Here is a 21,147-nt window from a genome sequence, read left to right on the forward strand (position 1 = left end):
GCACACTCACGTTTGCACACTATCAAGTTGGAGATGAATGGGATAGCAGGAGAGTAATTGTATCCCTTGTGGCTCTCCAGAGGACAGCACTGAGACTCAAATTAAAGCACTGACCCGGTTAGCTTTCTGTCAGCAGGAGGGGAGCCCCCCACATTTACTTTGCAAAGATTAACTTGCTTGACTGGCTGAACTATGGGCAGCAACTCAGGGGACATATGTTTGCACAATAAGAACAGACACATGCAACTGAAAATGAAGACTTAACCAATGGCATATGTAATACTCACTAACCTTATTTAAATGTCATATTCACAGCAACTCCAGAACAAATCAATGATAATTTTGTAGACTATGAAGGATTCAACTGTTCAATATTTGATATGAAAGCACCACCAGTGCAAGTGTATATCCTAACAGAATAAGACATTTTACAAGGATACTATGCATGCATCACAGCAAAACAACAGTTTTTTTTAGGAATATAAGAGATACAAAATACCATCAAGTACTATTAGTATCACTACAATCTCACTACCACAGACACACTAAGCCCCCACAGGAATATTATAGGAATAATATAGTGATTTTCCATTAGGGAATCCATTTAATGAGGCCTGTCGGTCCTGACTACATACTGTGGTTTAGCTTTAAATAAAATAATGCATTAAAACATGCACATGTAATATCAGTGAGCAGACACCCAGCAGCCAAAGGCAACAAAGAATACAGTGCACAGTGATGTGATGAGCACAATCTATGTCGGCTTTTCAACAGAGATGACGTAATGTGTACATCGGTGGATCATTCTTCGGGGGGTAGTTTGTAGTACAATCTGTATGGATGCCCGTTCATTTGGATTGGCAGGTGAGCTCCCGTCTCCCTGCTCCGTGCTGAGTAATGGTACAGTCCAAATGCAGTTTGGAGTTGTTGCCGAGGAGGTTCCACCGTTTAGCACATACCGTTAAATGGGCACGCAGCTACGCCTGTTCTGTAGTAGAAGACGGCACGGCTTTCAAAATGTTACTGTCCTGTCACTGGAATTACCCCGGCCACCAGGGCAAGACTGTATTATTTCACCTCTTGTTGTGCAGTATTTCAGGTAGGTTGCGCATTTTTAAGGTAGTTATATTTCTTCTACTAAACAGAAGTTTTGTGAAACAGCCGAATGTCTCACGCGTCACGAAGTCTCAACGTAGTCGGCAAAATGTTAAACTACCCCGTTTCCTTAAAGTGAGGGTAATTTTAAGTTGCAAATCAAAAGCCTTGTTTGGTTTAGCAGATGTCATTTCAAGACCGAAGGAAACTTGCTAAGAAGTTGACTTCAATGCTCGGGAATGGAAGCTAGCTAGCGCCACCACCGCAGATGATGGTGTGACCCACGGCTGCCATAGAAACACTCCCATGGAAACCGCTGAGGAGCTGAGGCACCGATATACGGTTATATATAACGTTACCCAACCTACACTCGGGTCATTGCAGTTTTCAGTGGCAGCCATATTAGCTCCAGAAACGGGTTCTATTAAAGTAACATGGTACCACGCCAGCCGGCTTTTTAAATGTTGGGCAACTTACCTTGGCGATGTCACGGAGGGTAGTGCTGAATGTTTGCAACTAACAGCTCAGTTCCAGATAGGGTCAGCAACATGGTGCCTGGAGTGCAGCCTGGGCTCATTATCCCACAATCAAGAGGTGGCACCATGGGTAATTTACTAACTCCACCCCTGAAACATGCCAAGTTGGAGCCCAGTATAGTTAGCAGAATATATTGTCAAAGAGCAAAAATATAACAATTTAGTTGCATATTCTGTATGAACACACTTTTCTGATCCGCTCGAACACATTGTTTTATAATGGACATTTTAAAAGAGACCTGTGAAATTGCATTGTGTGAATCATGGGTGTGAACTAAGGATCATAACCTTAACCTCTCCGGCAAAAAGGTCTTGAAAAGCCCAGTTTGGGTTTAATATTTTGAGAGTATGATAAGGTATCAGTTTTTGAATAAACCTGACATTCACGGTAGGGCTGTGTGCTATCGATAACATATCACAGTGCAGTTATTACTGAATGTGATATGATGTGCTATACATGCACACAGCTTTTTTTTTTACACAAGTGGAACTTGTGTTTCATACCGCACAAGAATGAATGGCAGCAAATGGCTTCTTCTGAAGGTTGGAAAATGAACTGGGCTGACTGTGTGCAGAAGCCACCAGGAATAATATAAAGGAGAGGGGCAACCTAGATGGTTGGAACAAACTTTAAAAAAAAAAATATATATATATATCTAAAAAAAAAATATAGCCTATATATATATTTATTGCCATCCCTTCCACTTCTTCTGCAAAAGATGCTATGGCTGTGTGGACCCAACTCGCACTGCAATGTTTGTGTTGCAGTTTACGATTGTGCTGGGTGACTGCATACATCAATCATCATGTTGCATGCATCAATACCAGAAGCAACCGTGAAATAGTTTTTGCAGTTCAACTTAGTTGGTAAAGTAGCCTAAATGCACTTTATTTATATCAAAATTATAAATTAAAGAAAAACACACTGATAATTTTCAGTTACTGTAGTTGTTATCTTATTTTTGTTTTTCTAACTTGCCTGGAATACAAAAATGAGTTTGAGAAGACAGATTGAATAGCTTTTCTGGAGGTCCATGTTTTGTTACACTGCTATCTTGTTTTGTTTAACCCTTCCCCCATTCCCTTACTCATCTTTTTGGCTCTTGCTGTGCTGCGACAACACTGCCTGCCCTGCACACTTGTCCACTCCTCGACTTTTACGTCTAGTTTGTCTTTCTCTGTCTTGCACTTGAAGTATGTCTCTTAAGTTGTTTTGTGTGCAGACTGTGAAAGCAAATTTCTTCTTGGAGGACAATAAAGTATCTATCCATCCATCCATCCATCCATCTCTCCCCTGGGAGAGACAAGGTATGGTAGGAAATAGCTTGAGAAAGTAACTTGTCTTAAATACAAATGTGTTAGGATATGAATAATTGTCTGAAAGGAGCTTAGGCCTTGAAACTGATTGTGTCCCGTTGTCCCACGGATGGCAGAAAATGGTTTTGGGATGCTCACAATTTTTCCTCTGGATAACAAAGGGAAAGCCCCTGTTTTTGTTAGCCTATGTTTGAGAACAAAGCAAGCTATATCTTAAACATAAACACTGTAATACAAAGGTTTTCATTTTTATACAAGAATATCAATAGTAGCAGAGTCACTATGGGGAAAAAAGTTGAAATGGAATGATATTTTATCATTCTGTGACAGGAACAGGTAATTCACGATTACAATGGTCTACTGAGATATCGTGTGATTCCCATCATAACATAAAGTATTTTACTGCCGAACATAACGTAATGATTTGTCTGTTCTGTTCCATTATTACATGGCTCTCAAAGTCCATTCCTAATCCAGACTCTAGTTGCCTCCTTCAGAGACTTAGGCCTATGGAGCAGAGACAGTTGCCCATTTATCTGGCTTCAGTTTAAGTCTGCTGTACATTTCAATGAAGGGTTTGACCTTGTGCTTTTGTTGAATGTAAAATAGGTGCACACACCCTCAGCTAATAATGTCTAGGCCTTAAAGGGGAACACTGCTAAAGTTACGAGTTCACATGTGCTATTCATCTGTGATATTAAGATTTACAACCTAGAGCCGCTCAATTGGCAATAAATGGAAGACTGACTTTAGAGTAAAAATGTTTGTTTTAGCTTTTACACCCAATTGAGCTTAATTTTATATCAATGATAACTAGTTTGAACCAGAAAATATATTCCAAAGACCCACTCCTCCTCGAAATGGCCATCAGAGGTCTGAAGTTACTTTGACCACTGTTTTGATCAGGGTCAAATGAGAGATGAGGGTCAAATGAGAGATGAGTCCTCAGTAGCTTTTTTTTTTTTTTGCATCAAAAATAGTAATAATATTAATATTAATAATTGTGCATGACAATTTCAATAATTGTGCACGACAATTTCAAGACACAAGCTGAGATTTATAGAATTGAACTGAGATGAGAATGTCTTCAACATCTAGCAAGCATGTGCTTGTACAGTTTGAATCAATTGTGTCATAGGGTGTGGGATAATATTGAATTGATTAAAAAAAAAAAAAAAAAAAATAACAATTACAAAGCAACACGGAATGCAGAGAAGAGGAACAATGGCCAAAAATAATGGTGAGGCTTATCTAGATTATTGACATAGTAGGCTTGGATATCAATATTGTTTCAGAATCATAATGAACAAAATCCGTATAAACTCAGGACTGTCAGTGACTACGTTTGCATGCACACTGATAATGCAATTATGGCGAATAATCAGAGCAAGGCATTAGTCCGATTAAGATGTTTACATGACTCGGCAGTTCCTTTAAATCCTGTTTACATGCTACTTGTGGTTATTCAATTATTTGCAGAATTGTGGGTATAGTTCCTAAATCCGTCCTGCCACTTTATAGTATTATTGTCCTGCCATCAGCAAATTCTACCACAACAAGCAACGACTATATTGTACTCCCATTTCATATCTGTTGCTGACATTTTAATCAACGTATTCCAGTTGCAAAATGCTGTACTCTTGAGACTTTTGGGAGTTGGCAAAGTTGTTTATTTACACTTAATGTTGTTGTTTTTTTTTCCATTTTCTCTCTGGGAATGACTTCATCTGACTTTATGCGAGTTAAGTTTGTGAGCGAAATCATGTTGACAATTTCAGAATGAAAAAAATCAAATAATGTTTTTATAGGTCCTTTTTTGGGGGGTTATTTTTACAGCATGTTTCCCACTTTTTTGCCTATGCTATGCGATCATTTTGAGAGTAAGCGCCAAAAAGTCTCTTTCCAACAAGACCACATGAATGAGGGTTGAATTGATGCAGTGGCTGCACTCCATAAAGTGAGCCAACATGCTTGCAAACAAAATTTGGGACGAATTTTGAGTTATCTGCCTACCTTGGCAATGACTTCAGTGCTGGTTGGCTACTCCAAAAATGGGCTTAATTAACCACAGTTGCTATAAACAAATCACAAATTCTCAAACTTCCTTGTTCATTCATTCATTGTCATCATTACGTGACACCCAAGCAGTGACTTCATGGCACAAGCACGATACTGTATGATTCATTTGGACTGAACGAACAGATCACTTCATCGGACTGAATGAATCATTCAGCCACATAGGCAGAATGGTTTAATTTTTTAGTTTTGTGTTGTTTTTTTTTCTACCTTGTCTTTTGGTCAAAACACACACACACGCATATCCCCAACCCTGCCCTGCCCACCCCACCCAACCCCACTGCGCCCCACCCACCTCTTCTGCCCCACCCACCGTACCACCTTCACAGTTTATGTTCTGATTTCCACTTTTAACAAGACACGCTGCCCTCTGGCAAGACACACACATATTAATACACTTGCTGCCACGTGAGTGGTGCGTGTGAAGGTAATATTGACTAAGGGAGAATGAGCAGCGGAGTGTCCTGAGGGAACAATGTGTCCTTGATGCCAGGACATCTATAATCTGTTTTCTACTGTGTGTGTGTGTGAGAGAGTGAGTGAGTGAATGAGAGACAATGTGTTGTGTTGCATGTGCAAACCACTATGAAAAAGTGTCTACAGTAGCTTCTTTGATGAGGATAAGGATTGCAAAGACTTTACAGGCACTGTGATTTCTTTCCAATTGTATTATTTTGCTGATGTTAGAAGTACAAGAAACCACACCAAAGAATATGAAAAAATGCTTATTGCTATGTTTAGAAAAGCTACATATAGCTACTATAGGATTGGATAGGCTTTGCCCTTATTTTCATCACTTTTTTTCTCTGTGTTGTAGGAAACCAGGACAGGCTTATGTAAGGTTGTCCTCACCAATAAAAATTTAATACAGTCGCTATACCTCTTCTATTACATATTCAGTGCAGCAAAAAAGCTGCTTCTTTCCCCTTAGCATGCTGTTATACTTGCCATCTAGCCATATCGTTGTCCCTGCCAAGCTAAACAAGTTGTAGCATCAGCTTGCTACTCAAGGCAGAGCTTCTAAAACAACTGTAGCTGTTAGGATTCATGTGCGACATGCTAGATCAGAATAACACATCTTATGCAAACCCCTGAAAATTTTATAAAGACTACTTTTAATGGTTTTCTGGGCTTCTGTGATGAGTTCCTCAGCAAATGAAGCCGTTTACTGCAGTGAGCTACCAAATGCTCAGCCCCCTTCTTACTTGAAAATGTTTCATCATTCTCTCTGCATTCAAAAAATTGCTCTCAATCCATAAATATAGTTATAGTTTTGGATGTTTTTACAGATATTGTTGTGGTGGGAGCACACAGCGACATTTATTTACTGAGAACAATTTAAATATTTTTCCCACAGCGCAGCCGATCGGCATCACGAGCCAAATTCAGTTCAGGCAGTTAGTCAGTCAGTCAGGTAACGCTTAGTGAGATGATGCACTTCGTCAGATGGCCTCTAGAGGGCGTCTGTGTCTAGAGATGCAGTGTTTCCCATACAGAAGCACAACATCAAAAGTTGGTCAATGTAGAGAAATTAATCTAAATCGATCTCCGATGTGCGCATCACGTCATGTCTGTAATTTGGAAATGTACAGACAACAGACCAGCAGCGTTGAACTCAATCCACAGAGTCTCCCGGTGTGAAAACAAAAGTGAAACTTAACATTCCACAGTCAGTAACGGGGATTTGCAGACAGTAACTCGTCTTCGCTGCCCTACAGACTTTAACGGTAGGTGACGTCATCTTGTGGTATTTAAGTAACATTAGTGGAATTGGGTAATTTAACCGTGTTGCAGTGCTTCAGTGCATAGAATTGAACAAGCGCCGTGGGTCTGTACTGGATCTGTGCTTGTTAGTGTTATAGTTATATTTAGCCTATACTTAGCCATTTACAAAGGTTTTTGGTTTACTAACTAATCCTGTTGACTGTTGAATTCATATTCAGTGATGTGGGTTGACGCCAGTTTTTCCTCAGGAATGTCTTGTCTCAGGTGTCCCGACCTGCTATGGAAAATGTATGATTTACCCTGTGTTTTCAACAAGTGTAACGTAGTGTAGTGTAGTGGATTTACCAACAGAAATGGAAATCCTTTGTGCAGTGCAGAAGAATTGAAGTTTGACTTTGGGGTTTCTGTTACAACTTACTGTCTTTTGCAGATTATAGTTTAGCTAAACTTTAAGCTTAAAACAGAGTTTTTGTTATAAATTCATTTTTTTTTTAAATGTGCTTGTACTGTGCTCATATAGTGGGAATTCTAGAGAGTGCACGTTAAAACAGTGAGCAGTTTTTGCCAAGTCATCAATAATTACTGCTACTGCTGACTCACAATTTTTAAGGTTGCAACCTCTTTACACTTGAGTAGATGTGACCAGACTGTTCTGATGCTGACTAGTCAATGGAAGTGGAGCCTCATATCTTATTTATAGCACTGAGTATATTTCATTCATTTTTTTGTGCATTTGAGTGTGGATTTAAACTTATCAATAACTCTACATGCTAAACATAATCCCCCCACTGTAGCCCTGATATCTGCTGCTCTGTATGGGCAAGAACTTCACAACATTTAAAGCAATATTCCACTTAGTTTTAACATGGGGGTCATTCGGCACTTGACCACCATGAAAACCAGAATAACTAATCACCAAGATGCAGCTGGGACAAGTTTGTAGCGTTCAGATTTTTACTTCCCATTCATTTGAATGAGGCCACAAAAATAGACTGAAAACTGGCATTTAACACGTTGGTGAACAGATTCAACAACAGATCCCGCTTTTAAGACTACAAAGCAGTCATTGGTTCATCGTCATTTTGCATTTCTATTCTTGGTTCACACTAAAATAAGTATTTAAAAATAATAGTAGATCGATTCTCCCAAACAGGAACTATGTCTCCTAAATGGTATCCCTCCGCTATGTTCTCTTCTATCAAAAATAATGCTATTTGGCGAAATTATGTTCTAAAAATCTTTGGACCCACAGTCAATTGAAAATTACAGTAGTGGGATCTGTTGTTGAATCTGTTCATGAGCGTGTTAAATGTCAGTTTTCAGGCTATTTTCATGGCATCATTCAAATGAATGGGAAGTAAAAATTTGAACACTACAAATTCGTCCAACTGCATCCGATCTTGGTGAGTAGATTATATTCAGATTTTCATGGCGGTCAAGTGCCAAATAACTCCCATGTTAAAACAAAGTGGAATATTGCTTTAATACCTACTCTGAACGTCCTGTGAGACTCGGGGCTGCACAAGAAATTGTTTACAAAGGTTATCGCAATTTTAAAACATAAGTGAAAATTAGAAGCTCTTTGTAGTGCCTGTGAAGTACCAAGCACTGTGTAAACACAAATTAAAACTTAATTCAAATGGAAATGAAATTGACAATAAATTTTTTAGAGACTGGCTACTTTATTTTCTTCTTGGGACCTAGTGAACATTTCAGTCTACAGTATATTTGGGGACATGGCTTTTGGGTGGGTAACTGGGCCAGAGACAAAGCTGTTGTTGGCAAAACAACAATAGAATTTTTAGAGTTAGTTGCCAAGCAGTACAGCAGGTTTTGATTTATGATGATGTCTACCCGCTGGCAGCTTGTTGCAATTAGTGATGTGGTTGAAGGGTCTGGCAGTCTAGCGGTGTTATATTTTGTTTTTGTCTTTTATTAATCTGTAATTTAATTCCTCTGTTTTTTGTTTGCCGGAATCGTGGTGATACTGTATGTTTCCTCTCATTTGTGTTTCAAACACGACTGCGCTCTCGCCTTTCCTCCCTCTTAGCCTTCTTTTTCTTCTCTCACTGGTGATGTCATCGTTTTAGCATATCACTTCCCCTCATTTTTTCTTCCCCTGTCTCATTCGGTCCTCTTCGCATCCCTTTGACTCGCCTAACTCTCTGTTGAGCTCTCTGCCTTGGAGATGAGCCACGTTAATGACTGGGGCGGGTGACAGCTTCATGGGTTCGTTGTATTTGGACAAAGGACATTCAAAAAGCCTGGTTTTAATTCCTGAATTCAGGTCAGGAGTAGGGAAGCTATAGAAACAAAATAAATTCATCACTGGAACACAGTCACATGGTCAGCTGTGTATTATTTGCTGAAAAACCCAATGACTGCTGTCGTGGTATCATGCTTTGATTCCAGTCTGATCAGCACAGATGTCGGATGGAACTTGTACTGATATAAAATCTGTCTCGACAGCTGACGTCAGACATGCTCACTGGAAATGCTCTCAGTCACTAAGTATCATTCACTCAATATGAGACTGATAATTAGCCCACCTTGATGATGCAGTTTGATATTGTCAAGAAGGGGATGTGATGTGTTAGCATAATCTGTCTGAAACCATGTTTAAGGGTTTCATTCCAAAATGCTATCCATTCATTTGCAGGACAAAAATGTTACTTGATCTTCATTGCTCATTATAAAAAAAACAAAAAACCCCAAACAAATAGGCTAATTACATTGGCCTACATCATTAAGAAGTTTCTGTTTCTTAAATAAAAGCTCAAGACAGCTAATAATGTTAAGTAATAACTTGCATGTAAAAGACATTCAAAGAAAAATGTGAAAATATGAATTTTGTTGTGAAAATGCACATTTATTGCTGAAAACTGGTGCCAACCAATTGTCAGCTCAGCTGCCATGTCCTGATTTATAATTGTAGACCTAAGTGACAAAGAAGCAGCCTCTTTATTATCCTTACATTAGCTCACCAAAAGTTGTGGCTATAGTGACAAATAGCCTAATGGCTAGTGCCTTAAAAGAGGTCAACACAATACATTATGTAGATGGTGGAACTATTTCAGCTGCAGTGATATCACATGATGAACTAAACCAGGCCCTGTTGTGTAGCCCATGGTAAATGAACCTGATTGAATCCAGTTAAGCTGTTGTTTGTCTGTGTCCCTCTCATTGGCAGGTGTGTGGGGCAGTCAGGTGGTGGTGCCCCAGAAGGTGAGCGCTGTGCTGGGAAAGAATGTGACATTAGAGTGCAGGGTGGAGGTGGGTGCAAACCTCACCCTTACCCAGAGTTCATGGGAGCGCCGTCTGCCATCTGGCTCTGTCACAGTGGCCGTCTACAACCCAGAGTTTGGCATCTCCATCCCTCCAGAGTTTACCCGTCGCCTGTACTTTCGCTCACCCTCCTTCCATGATGCCACCATAGTATTGCAAGACGTTGGCTTTGCTGACGTTGGAATATACACCTGCAAGGTGGCCACTTTTCCTCTGGGAAATACTCAGGCCTCCACCACTGTCAGTGTACTTGGTAAGTGTGTGTATTTACATTCATTTGTCTGTAATTCCATGCAATGTGTGCAATAGTCTTCTTAAGAATGTTGCGGATTGTCCTGAGCTTGTAAGATCAATACAAAATAGCCTATATTTTCAAGATCTGGGTCAAATAGTGCCTGAAAATACTTTTTATGGTTTGCTTTAGCCGACTTAGTTGCCAGATTGGTGAGTGAGAGATTGGTTGTGACATAAAGCAATACGGGCATGCTGTAAAGTTTTGACAGTCTCAATAAATTATTTGAAAGTAGGGTTGGGCTTCCTCAACCTTGTCACTTTGAATGTATGCTCTTCTGTACCTTGGGTCCCTAAGAGTGAACGTGTCTGACAGATTGTTGGTCTCAGGGTAACTGTACTTTCCGTTGAGGTACTCCAATATGGAGCCTTTAATGGGCTTGGTCAGATTATTTCCATCCCTTTGAGGTTAAAAGATACTGGTGTTGAACAGATGCAGCACTGGTTTAATGTAGGACTGTGATATAGTCTTTGTCCGATTGCACAGCAGTGAAGTCCTGCAGAGGACTTAGAGCTTTGTGGATGGACACAAGATATACCAGGTGGGTGCTAGGTGTCTTGCTGTAGCATTCGCCCAGTCATTTTCTCCCTGGATCCCCACCTGGTGGAAGACTCTGAGTTATGACCAATTATCTTCTCTTCTTGATCTAACCCTAACCCTTACACTATCTGAAATGTCGAAATAATGAAAATAATATCTGAAATAATGAGTTAAACCCTACCCATGTGGTACTCAAAGTAGGTTAAAGCAAATACTGACAATTATGTACATTTACATTACTGGTTTACCCAGATCTGGAATCAGGACATGATATCAGATATGACAATATTGTTTGGGCAAATCATCCTTGGGACAAGAGGGACAGAAGGTATAGGAGCAAGTGGAGGGGGAGCAATGGAAAAGAAGGTAGGGAGAAACAGAACATGGACTCAGTGGTAGGTAGTAGACTTGGGCTACATAGGGGGTTGCATAAAAAAGAGGAAATTTTGTTTTGAGGGCAGTACTGGAGTGAAGGGTGTAAAAAAAACAAAAAAACAACAGGGTGCTCTAGAGAGATAGGAATACAGAGGATACGGGATGATATGTGTGGTGTGCTTTGGCTTTTGCAAAACCCTTTCTTTTTAAAGGTTCTCTATATTGGCAGACAAACACAGTGTGTGCACACACACACAAACCGTTTTCCCAGAAAGCATTACAGGGATGGCCAGAGTTGCTATCGGTCGGTTAGATCGGGTTTCACTGGAATTACGTAAGTGGAAAGAAAGTGGTTAAAAGATGGGGAAAAAGAAAGCTGGTATTGATCAAAAAGAAATGTAATGTGAACCTTTCAAAAGACTTAAACCAACTCAGGAGCTCTAACTCACAATAACCTCAGCAGTCCCGAAACTCTTAACACTGCAACTCTTTCTCCCTCCCTACCTTGCTTGCTCTTTGGATGCCAGTGGAGCCCAAGGTGTACATATCTGCAGGTTCTGTTGCTCTGGTTGATGGCGGCAACGAAACGGTGGTGGCCACCTGTATTGCTGAGCGGGCCCGGCCTCCTGCTGAGGTGTCCTGGGAGTCCAACCTTTTTGGCCAGTCAGAAGTGCAGCTTTACGACGAGGCCAACGGCACCACCAGCACACAAGTGCGCTACCTCTGGCAGCCCACCCGCCATGTCCAGGGCCACGCGCTCACCTGTGTGGTCCGCCACCCGGCTCTGCAGACAGACTTCAGGATCCCCTACCAGCTCAACGTGCAGTGTGAGTGCCTGATGAGTGGCTGTGTGGGGTAACACATGAACTCCAGCTAATAACACCTGAACAAGAGCTTCATGCCACATACTATGTCACACATTCATGAATACTGATTCAGTCCCACTATAGAGCTTTCATTAGGTGTTTGTGGCATAGCAGTGAACCCATGTGTCAATTTACTGAGCATTGTGGTCAAAATAAAACTCATCAACAGTTTTGATAGATCGATTAGACATATTAGGCCAGAATTAATTTAGTGGTAGTAGTAGTAGTAGGTCCAAAGTGAGTGGATTAAAAGGGGCAGTAGAGTCTGAGCTTAACACTAGAAAGTCAAATGGATGAGGGGTCTATCAATTGAAGGGGACATATATAACAACTATTTCCTTTCGTAATTTTGAAAATCTAAACACTGTTTTTTACAGAAAGTACAGGGAGACATTTTGAAAGCTGTGATATTTCAGCTCTAATAAAACGGCAGACAGTTGATGGCACTTGGCCTTTCTACTGTTGAAGTTTGATTTGTTAGAAGCACTTCAACAAGAATTCAAGAATTCAATCAAATTCACACAGTGAGATGAAACCAAGGACAGTCCATGCAAGCTCCTTAGATGAGATATTAATTACCATGTTTCTGAAAAAATCTGTCCTTGGTCACATCCTTGAAATTTCTTTTTTCAGCATCTGTATTTCTTTAGTCTTTTCTGTGTCAATAGATTTTCCTGTGTGCCCCTAAACTGTCAAAAGTGAAAACGCTTTGTATCAACGAGACAGTGGTTACAGCACATATCTAAAATTTGTGGGGCATACTCTACATATAAGTTGCAAACTGATGAAAGTGGTCAAATAAATCTCCTTGTCTGAAAAAGCTTTTTTGTTCAACAGATGGATTTAACTTTGATTTGACTTACTCTTTTATGATAGATGGCAATGACAAAAAGTATTTTACAGTTAATCGATGACTGACGTTTTGATCATATGATTCCACACACCCAGTGAAAAAGGCAAAAGGTTGCCGGATGTGCCATACAAAAAGTATAGCAAAAGTTTTGCCGTGGAACAACAGCCTACAGTTGGTAGTATACGTAGCTGTGTGAGTTGAGCTGCCAACAAATAGAGGAGCTATCTTAGTATAGATGATGCTGGAAAAACCACATAGTGATCACTCACCAATGAAGAACAGTGGCTGTGGACCCATGATTGGGGACAAGTATTAAGGTCCTGGTGTAGGCTTGAAATTGTGTTATACACAGAAATACAACGATGGTTTGCTTCTCTGTACACTAGCATTTTTTGTGTGGATTTATTGTAGATTCCCAAACACAACATTTGGAGGCCACAGGCCCGCTTCTCTAGCCTCTAGGCTACGACCGCCCTCAGATTCCAGATAATGCTACACACAAACTAGGCAATCAGTCATATTGCATGTTTGCTGATGGGAATTTGACAGGGAACTGTTGACACTGTATCATAACAGAAATATTTTTCAAATATGAAAATCGCCTTGGTGTATCAGATGATGACCTTGCTATGGCAGATTGCTGTGGTTACACAGAGCAGAAACACTAGTATATGTTGTCAGTGTGTGGTATTGAACAGCTTTCTGTGGCTGTTTGAAAGGTTTCTGGCTACGGTCCTATTGATATCTCAGTAATTCTCATTCTGTTCTTCCTGTCTATGCAGTTGCCCCTGATATCTCAGTTGTGGGGTACGATGGAGACTGGTATGTGGGCCGGGAGAACGTTCAAATGACCTGCAAAGCCAACTCAAACCCACCAGCCCATCACTTCAGATGGATCAGGTGTGTGTGTGTGTGTGAGAGAGAGAGAGATATTGTACTTTTCGTCTTATAAGAACCAAATGTCTCAACACAAATCACTAGCTGAAATACCCATATGTTGATTTGTTTCCAAATTTATATTAGTGTGATACAGTAAAATGTCTTATCGTAGTCCTAGTTGTAGCTTGAGAAGAGTCAACTCAGTAAATCTAAAATACAAAAATAGTTGTTTTTTGGTGTTGTCAGCTAGCTAACTAGTCAGCACTCTAGTTTAGCAATACAACTAATGTTAATATTAACATACAAATACTAGCCACCGCTAACACTAACTACTAGCTATGCAGCATCAGCTATTGTGCAAACCAGATGCGCTAACAATGGAACAGTTAACTGACCAGAAGGTAAGCTAAGATGACATGATCTAAACTCTAAATTAATCAGATATATCAGAGGTGAAAAGATCAGTTCCAGTCTAAAAGAGCACACAAATTAAGCATGTATAATTGTACTGTTGAAATGACCAAGTCGGACGTCGCAAGAGCTGAGGACTTTCAATATGGCCGTCAGAGGGCGCATTATGTCACTCTCTGTCGGTCAGAAGAAAATCATTGTTTATAGTAGTTTAAGTAATAGTTCGGTTTGGTCTCATATCTTGCCATCGATGACAATCAAGAGCTGGAAAAAACTGCAGCATGCCATTTACAGTAAACATCAGCTGTCAGACAGATCCAGGGACCGGAGTGCATCTCCTTCCTGTAAGCTATAGACAAGCACAAATAAATGGATGAGTGCCTGGACTCGGTGTTGGGGGTTCTGGGCTGAGCCATCCAACTTCTGTGAAGTCTGTAGCAAACATGCTACAGGTTTAGAGGTTTAGATAATGCTCATGTGTTTTGAATGCCGTCCCTTTTTAACTTTAACATGGCTATATTTACTTTCAGCACCGCAGTGTGTCTGAAACACTGACCTAAAATTGAATAAAGGACACTGAACACTGACTGTAAAACTTCCATTTGCCTGTGTATGTCTTTGCCTCAAGTATTTATTTCATGAGGCATGTCATTTTATTATTAGCGTTGTGTATATATGTTAGAAATTTCAATCTTTTCTATTTCATGACTTTTGCTCTACATATCTGATCACTTGTAGCATACATTTCACATTGAAGTAAGTTTCCTATTGCCATGTTACTGGCTTTTCTGTCAGATATGCAAGCCTGAAGCACAAGTTTTCCTCCCTGTCAATCATGTATGTGACTTGCATCAACTAGGCTGCTGGGTGTGAAATACATGGTTTATTTTTCCTTTACTTGCGAGGGCATTTTTAATGTTTGTGGGAGGTTTTTGTTTGACAAGCTGTTGTCTTTGAGGAACAGGTAGGCTTTTTTTTTTTTTTTTTGCTCAGAGATAACCAAAAGGTGACGCATTCCCTGGCACATATAAAACACAGGCTATTATATTTGAGACTGCCTTTATTGTAAGTGTTAAAGATTGGATTATATTAATAGTTTAACTGCTATAAATTCTCAGCAGAGCAGTGAAGAAAGTAGATTGTCATATGAATGTTTAATGTGGTCACCGCTCTTACATTATTATTGTTTTCAAAAAAACTATGTGTTTGAAGTAATACACAAAATAGCCAATTTATATGCTGCATGTTTTACTGAATGGAATACAAGTTAGATTCCTTGGTCTTAAACCGGACAGGCATGTGGTAGACATGATGGCTGCATGTGATTGACTTGTGATTCCAGTTGAATGGAGAGCATGTTCAGTCCAAACCGGCACTTGTGCTTGTGCTCCTCTTTTTTTTCCCTAGTTTTTTAAGCATCTGTGAGCGAATTGCTTGCACTGCAGAGCCCCGATGTTATATTTTCCTTTCATTTTCATTGTCAAGCTGGTGGGGGAAAAAATTAATGTTTTCGAAGATCAAAGTTATGTTTCATTAGGCTCTTGCGCAGGGATAGGCAGCCATGGAGGGCCAAGAGTCTGCAGGTTTCCATTCCAACCAAACACTACAGCAGGTGATTTCACTGACCAGCTCCTCCTGTCTGGCTGTAGTTGTGCTAATCAGTGAAATCACCTGCTGTTGTCTTTGGTTGGAACGAAAACCTGCAGACCCTCAGCCCTCTATGGCACACAAACAGAAAAAAAAGTCAAAGTAGCTATTAGACAGAGGCAGTTTTTAGCCAGTCGACACATTGAAGAAGGTAGGAAGAAAAAGTTGGGAGAGAGCAATTTGGGTCTCAGACAGACCCTGTCTAGACTTGGCTGTGTGAATCTGTGTTTTTGTTATCCAAGGCATGCCTAGGTATTTTCATTTTTAAGATAGGTGACTTTGGTTTTCAGATAGCTTTTATTTGTGCCAAACCTTGTCAAGATCATGTTACATAAGTCTGGAATTCTAATAACTTGTTGGACAAACGGAAATCAAACCAAAAACTTCAGAATAAAAACATCATTTCTGGCGCGTGTGCATGTTGACATTATACACTGTTTGTTGTAGGTGTGTCTAATGGTTTGTGTCTTACGTGTATCCTAGGTTGGACAGCGAAATGCCAGAGGGGGTGGAAGTAATGAACAACACGTTGCTCTTCCTGCGTCCCCTCCAGCGGAACGACTCTGGAGTTTACAGGTGTGAGGTTGCCAATGACATCAACCTCCGCAGCAGAGATGTGCGCATTCTCATACAAGGTGAGCAGAGTACACACACACACACCGGAACACAGCTGACCCCTATTGCCTTCTCTTCCCTCAGGAAGTACCTTGCACGCCTGCAGCACACACGTCAGCGAGGGTATCATTGCCTATGACATTGTCCTTCAAGCAGAAATGTGAGACTGAATCACTCTTACACATACCCACAGTCTATCGTGCATTTACCCCTTTTTCTATTCATCTCTATGTTAGCTCAGGGCGTGTGTATGATTTTTAAGTGCAGTGAATGGCATGGTGTATTGGCATAGATTATTTCCGCCCCTTAGATTTAGTCTTAATTACAGGCTGATTAGCCTTGATTAGCATTAGGTCTCCAGATGTTCAACAGGAGAATTCCCGGGCCAAACGCATCTGCTAATGTTTAAGTCCTCTTCAGACCACAATGCACTGCCTCTGCTCTGTCCGCTCTCGGCTTGGCATGTGTATATGTCTCTGCTGTGTATTATGAGCATGTCCCTGTGGTTTCGCTAAACCCTTCTTGCCTTTGGAAGCCCTCCTCCTGAATGAAGTTCTCAGTATGATGTGATTTTCCTCTACATCTCTCTGTCTTCCTTTCTGTGTCTCTTTTATTTCTGCATGTGTCATGCAGTGAGAGGCAAAAGCCCGCAGCCTGACTGTGAGATGATGTCCCAGATTCATAAAACATTCACTAGTTCTTTTCAACTCCTATTTATTATTTATCATCCTTATTTCTTTTTCCTTTGAGAGGAGCTGTACGGTTGTGCGCAAGCGTACACGTGTTGGTGCACCCCTGGGTGTGTGGTTCGCTGTGGGTGTGCACACGTACATCAGTGCACTGCCTCTGCAAGGAGTCGTACAATTCATATAATTCAGCTACAATCCTCAGGGTTCGTGTTGTTCCTCGCTTGAATGTGAATCTTCGCCTCACATCTGGCCTGGCACAAGGGTTTCAGTGGTAGAACAATTTTAGAGCACCATTAAACCTTTTAGACTTAGAACTCTTTCCATTACTTAAGTATCTGATTATGGGCGTTGGCTTTTCTCTGTTGTGGGCATCAAACCCTATCAATCTATTTTGAGGTTGGTTTCCTATAAGGTTTGGTGTTCCCTACTGAAGCCATATCATTAAGTCACCTCAATAAGATGCACTCCACCTGTGCTGACCAGATAATGCTGACTGTGCATCACCATTTGCAAATACTTTTTGTGTTTGTTTCAGCCTGCTTACAAGCTAGATGGGTGGTGTTTGCAGCGTTTACCACAGCTTGGCAGTTTACTTGAGCAGTGGGGTCGGTGCCCATACTCCAGTATAAGCTAATCAACCATTAGCTAACTTGATACTACAACATTAGCAGGCTGTTACACTCCCATCTGATTATCGCTACTTTAGTGAAGCAAGTACAGCATAACAAATTATATATTGTCACAGTATTGATGTTAAATTATTTGACCAAAGATACTGTGATGTTTGAATTTGTCAATATCGCCCAACTCCTTTTGAATAGATTATACAAGGGTCACCTGGCTCTTTCAGCAGGGTTGAAATATGAAAACTATTTGGAGTTAGTCGGATTATCCTCTTCCTCTTCCTCTATCCACGTCTTTTAGAAAACCCCATTAGCTCTCAGTTGAAGCCCTGTGTTTGTATTTTAGGTCCTGCATTTGACTCGTTTTGTTTCATTTTGGTGTTGTATGGGTGGGTAATTGTTTAAGGGATGCTTCTATGGATTTTTTCCAAAGCCTTTGTTTTGCCCAAGGAAGCAAGGAGCTGACTCAGCACATATCTATGCTCTTTTTCAACAGCACCCTACACACATACAGTTACACGTATACACACTTGGGAGCTGCCCAGTACAACCGCAGTGCACTACAGTGCACTGCTGAGCAGCTCCATTGGAGCAGTTGGGTTAAGTGCCTTGCTCAAGCGGACCTCAACGGTAGTTGTTGAGGGAGAGGAGAACATTAATCATTCACTTCTCCCTTGCAGATTTGCACAGCAGGTCCAAAGATTCAAACATTTGGTCACAAACCAGCTTTTCTCTCCTTCAGATCACCACCAATATTATTGTTGTTCTGTGCTACCTGCAGTGTTTGTGCTGTACTGACAGCCAATACTGCAATTTACATGTGTTGGGGATTAATTAGTTTGAAAATGTATTTAAGGGCCTTTTGAAAATACTACATAAAATTATTTACATAAATATTCACAGCTTTTGTCCTAACTTCATAGCAGTCTCCTCCCAACTCTAGACAGTCCCCACCTATAGAAATATTCCTCCTTCCTCATCAGGTCCCTCTTCCCCCTCCTCATCTTCACTGACAACAGGATGTGTATCTCCATTTGAAATGATACTCAATCTCACCTTGTAGAATAATGGCCAGTATTGAGACTCAATGATTACACATAGTTGACTTGGGATTTAACATAATGCCATCACTGCCAATAATATTTGGGCATTATGAAAAGTTTGGCACTCCAAAACCTCAATCACTAAGCATTTAAACAATTATTTTTGTTGTTGTGTTGATGTTTCTACTGATCTTCCATCTTTAATCCCTTAAGTAGTTACATCAGTATCCTTTCACCCATTTTTTTCCCTGTTTTTATTACTTGTGCTTATTTCAGTAGCCTTTGGTTTGCTCTTGCTTAGCCTCAAACTTTCCACAGACATTCTCTTCTTCAATTTTATCACTGTGTTTAAGAAGGCAGTTTGACGTTTGATCGTAAAAAGACACTGAAAGAACAGCGTCTATATTTTAGCATATACAGAAGGAATGATTTATTTTTTCTTGAAAGCACAAGTGGAACTGGACTCGAATGACATCCAATGAAGGGACCTGGTTTCAGTTTTGCTAGCAAGAAAGACAATGGAAAGGAAAATAATTCACAAACACAATCAATAGAGGAATTTATGACTAACATATGATATGAAATGCCCATGTGACAACATAGCCTAGGCTGAGCAAAGCAAGGGAATACTTATGTAAACTGGCTCTCTTTGTTATTTGAATTTTATACTTAAGCGTGAAGACAAAAAATTATTAAAGGCAAATAGATTTTGAAAAACTTGGTGCTGTTTCCTGTGTTGCTCAGACTCTTGTTAAAAACATTCTCATTTGTCCTAATATATCCATTATCTCAGCCCTGTTATACCAAATCTTAGATTTCCATTTCTTACTTTTTAGTCATGCTTCAGTAATCCAAACCTGAACACATGAAAGATAATTTGTTTGTTAAATTCTGATGTATTGGCAATGCAAACCTAAGGCTGTTGTAAGCATGTAGTTTAGTATTTGTTTAGTAGTTTAGTTGATGTTAGTATTTTCATGTCAACCTATCCCTACATAGTAAAATGCTGATGTAGTTGGCATTGACATTCTCTGCTTTTCTGTCTGTCCATCCCTCCCTTCCTCCCTCTCCTCCCCTCTGCTCCTTCCCTCCTTCCTTCCCTCCATTAGATCCTCCCACCATGCCCTCCACCATTACTGCGCCTGTCCTAACCGGCGCTGCCTCCTCCACCTTAGTGGACGATAAGCGCCACGTCCTCCTCAGCTCCCCCACCCTTGAAGCCCTACCTGAGAGTAATCTTGGTTCCATAGTGGGCGGGGCCGTGGGCGGGGCCTTATTCCTGCTCCTGCTGCTGTGTCTGGTCGGCGTCTGTTACCTACGGAAACAGCAGACCTTCCACGGGAACTACTACACCAAGCAGTACCTGGGCCCCACCGACCTACAGAAAGCCCCGGCGCAGCACGAGCTGCACCCCACTAAGGCCGGCGGCGGCCCCTACCACCAGGACCATGACCGAGAGGAGTGGGGCGACCGCGAGCTCAAACAGGAGCGCGACCGTGAGCGGCGTCACCATAGCAACCATAACGGAGAGGAGTACTCTTCTAACGGCTACACTAGGGCAATGAGGGAGAGCAATCATCGTAAGCATCACCATGACCAGCCGCACTATTCTAGCCCGCAGCAGACTGGACGGGCCAGGTATCCTCCTTCAACAAAAGCACTGGCCAACGGCTCCCCCTACCTGTCGGACGACTGCTACGACAGCGGGCCTGAGGGCGACTACGTCTCCCACACGGACGGCTCGGTCATCTCTCGTAGGGAGTGGTACGTTTGACCGGCTACCTGGTCTTGCAGGAGAGGAGAGACCACAGAAATCAGAGGGTTTCATCTATTATTTTGGAAGAAACACGTAATTTCTGTCCTACGCACACAGACACGCGTAATCTCTATTCTGTAGTTTCCTCGGTGTGTTCAAGGGTCCTGGTCGACACTTGAGATGATTTTTCTGTTGATGTGGACAGAGTGTGGACTGCCTAGCCACTTTGAAAGTCTACGTCTACATGCCCACAACTTACATAGTCGGGCATAGGATAGTTCTGTCTTTGGAGACTGTAACTGAAGCTCACGGCATATGTGCGACTGTCTCTGCCTTAAGTTCATGGGCATTGCCAATTTCCTTTGCATTACTAATGTATTTCAGTTGATGTCTGACCTTGCATATGGTTATCTCAGAAGAAATATATTTTTTTTTTTTTTTTTTTTTTACATGGGTTGGTCTCTTTGAAACTTGCTTTTTTAATATTTGTGTCTGTTGATATTACTTGCACTGATTTGTTTGAG

The 21,147-nt window shown here is 40.9% G+C and overlaps 1 protein-coding gene across 1 annotated transcript; it reads left to right on the forward strand.

Moving 5' to 3' along the window:
* The first annotated feature begins 1,017 nt into the window (after positions 1-1,017).
* Positions 1,018-20,641, forward strand: nectin3b (nectin cell adhesion molecule 3b). Its single transcript, XM_071539585.1, has 6 exons — positions 1,018-1,099; positions 9,940-10,287; positions 11,769-12,068; positions 13,743-13,860; positions 16,381-16,532; positions 19,977-20,641. The coding sequence occupies exons 1-6, from the start codon at positions 1,018-1,020 to the stop codon at positions 20,639-20,641; spliced, it is 1,665 nt and encodes a 554-aa protein (XP_071395686.1).
* Positions 20,642-21,147: the final 506 nt, after the last annotated feature.

This window comes from Centroberyx affinis, unplaced genomic scaffold, assembly GCF_046629955.1.
Source record: "Centroberyx affinis isolate AG114_WGS23_722 - 3 ecotype Tasmania unplaced genomic scaffold, CSIRO-AGI_Caff_v1 ptg003475l_1, whole genome shotgun sequence".
NCBI lineage: Eukaryota > Metazoa > Chordata > Actinopteri > Beryciformes > Berycidae > Centroberyx > Centroberyx affinis.

Excerpts from the sequence above, each read along its gene's own strand:
- nectin3b (XM_071539585.1), top strand. The coding sequence starts at position 1,018 with ATGTTACTGTCCTGTCACTGGAATTACCCCGGCCACCAGGGCAAGACT. Across the intron at positions 10,288-11,768 it reads CACCACTGTCAGTGTACTTG|TGGAGCCCAAGGTGTACATA; the intron begins GTAAGTGTGTGT and ends TTTGGATGCCAG. Across the intron at positions 12,069-13,742 it reads CTACCAGCTCAACGTGCAGT|TTGCCCCTGATATCTCAGTT; the intron begins GTGAGTGCCTGA and ends CTGTCTATGCAG.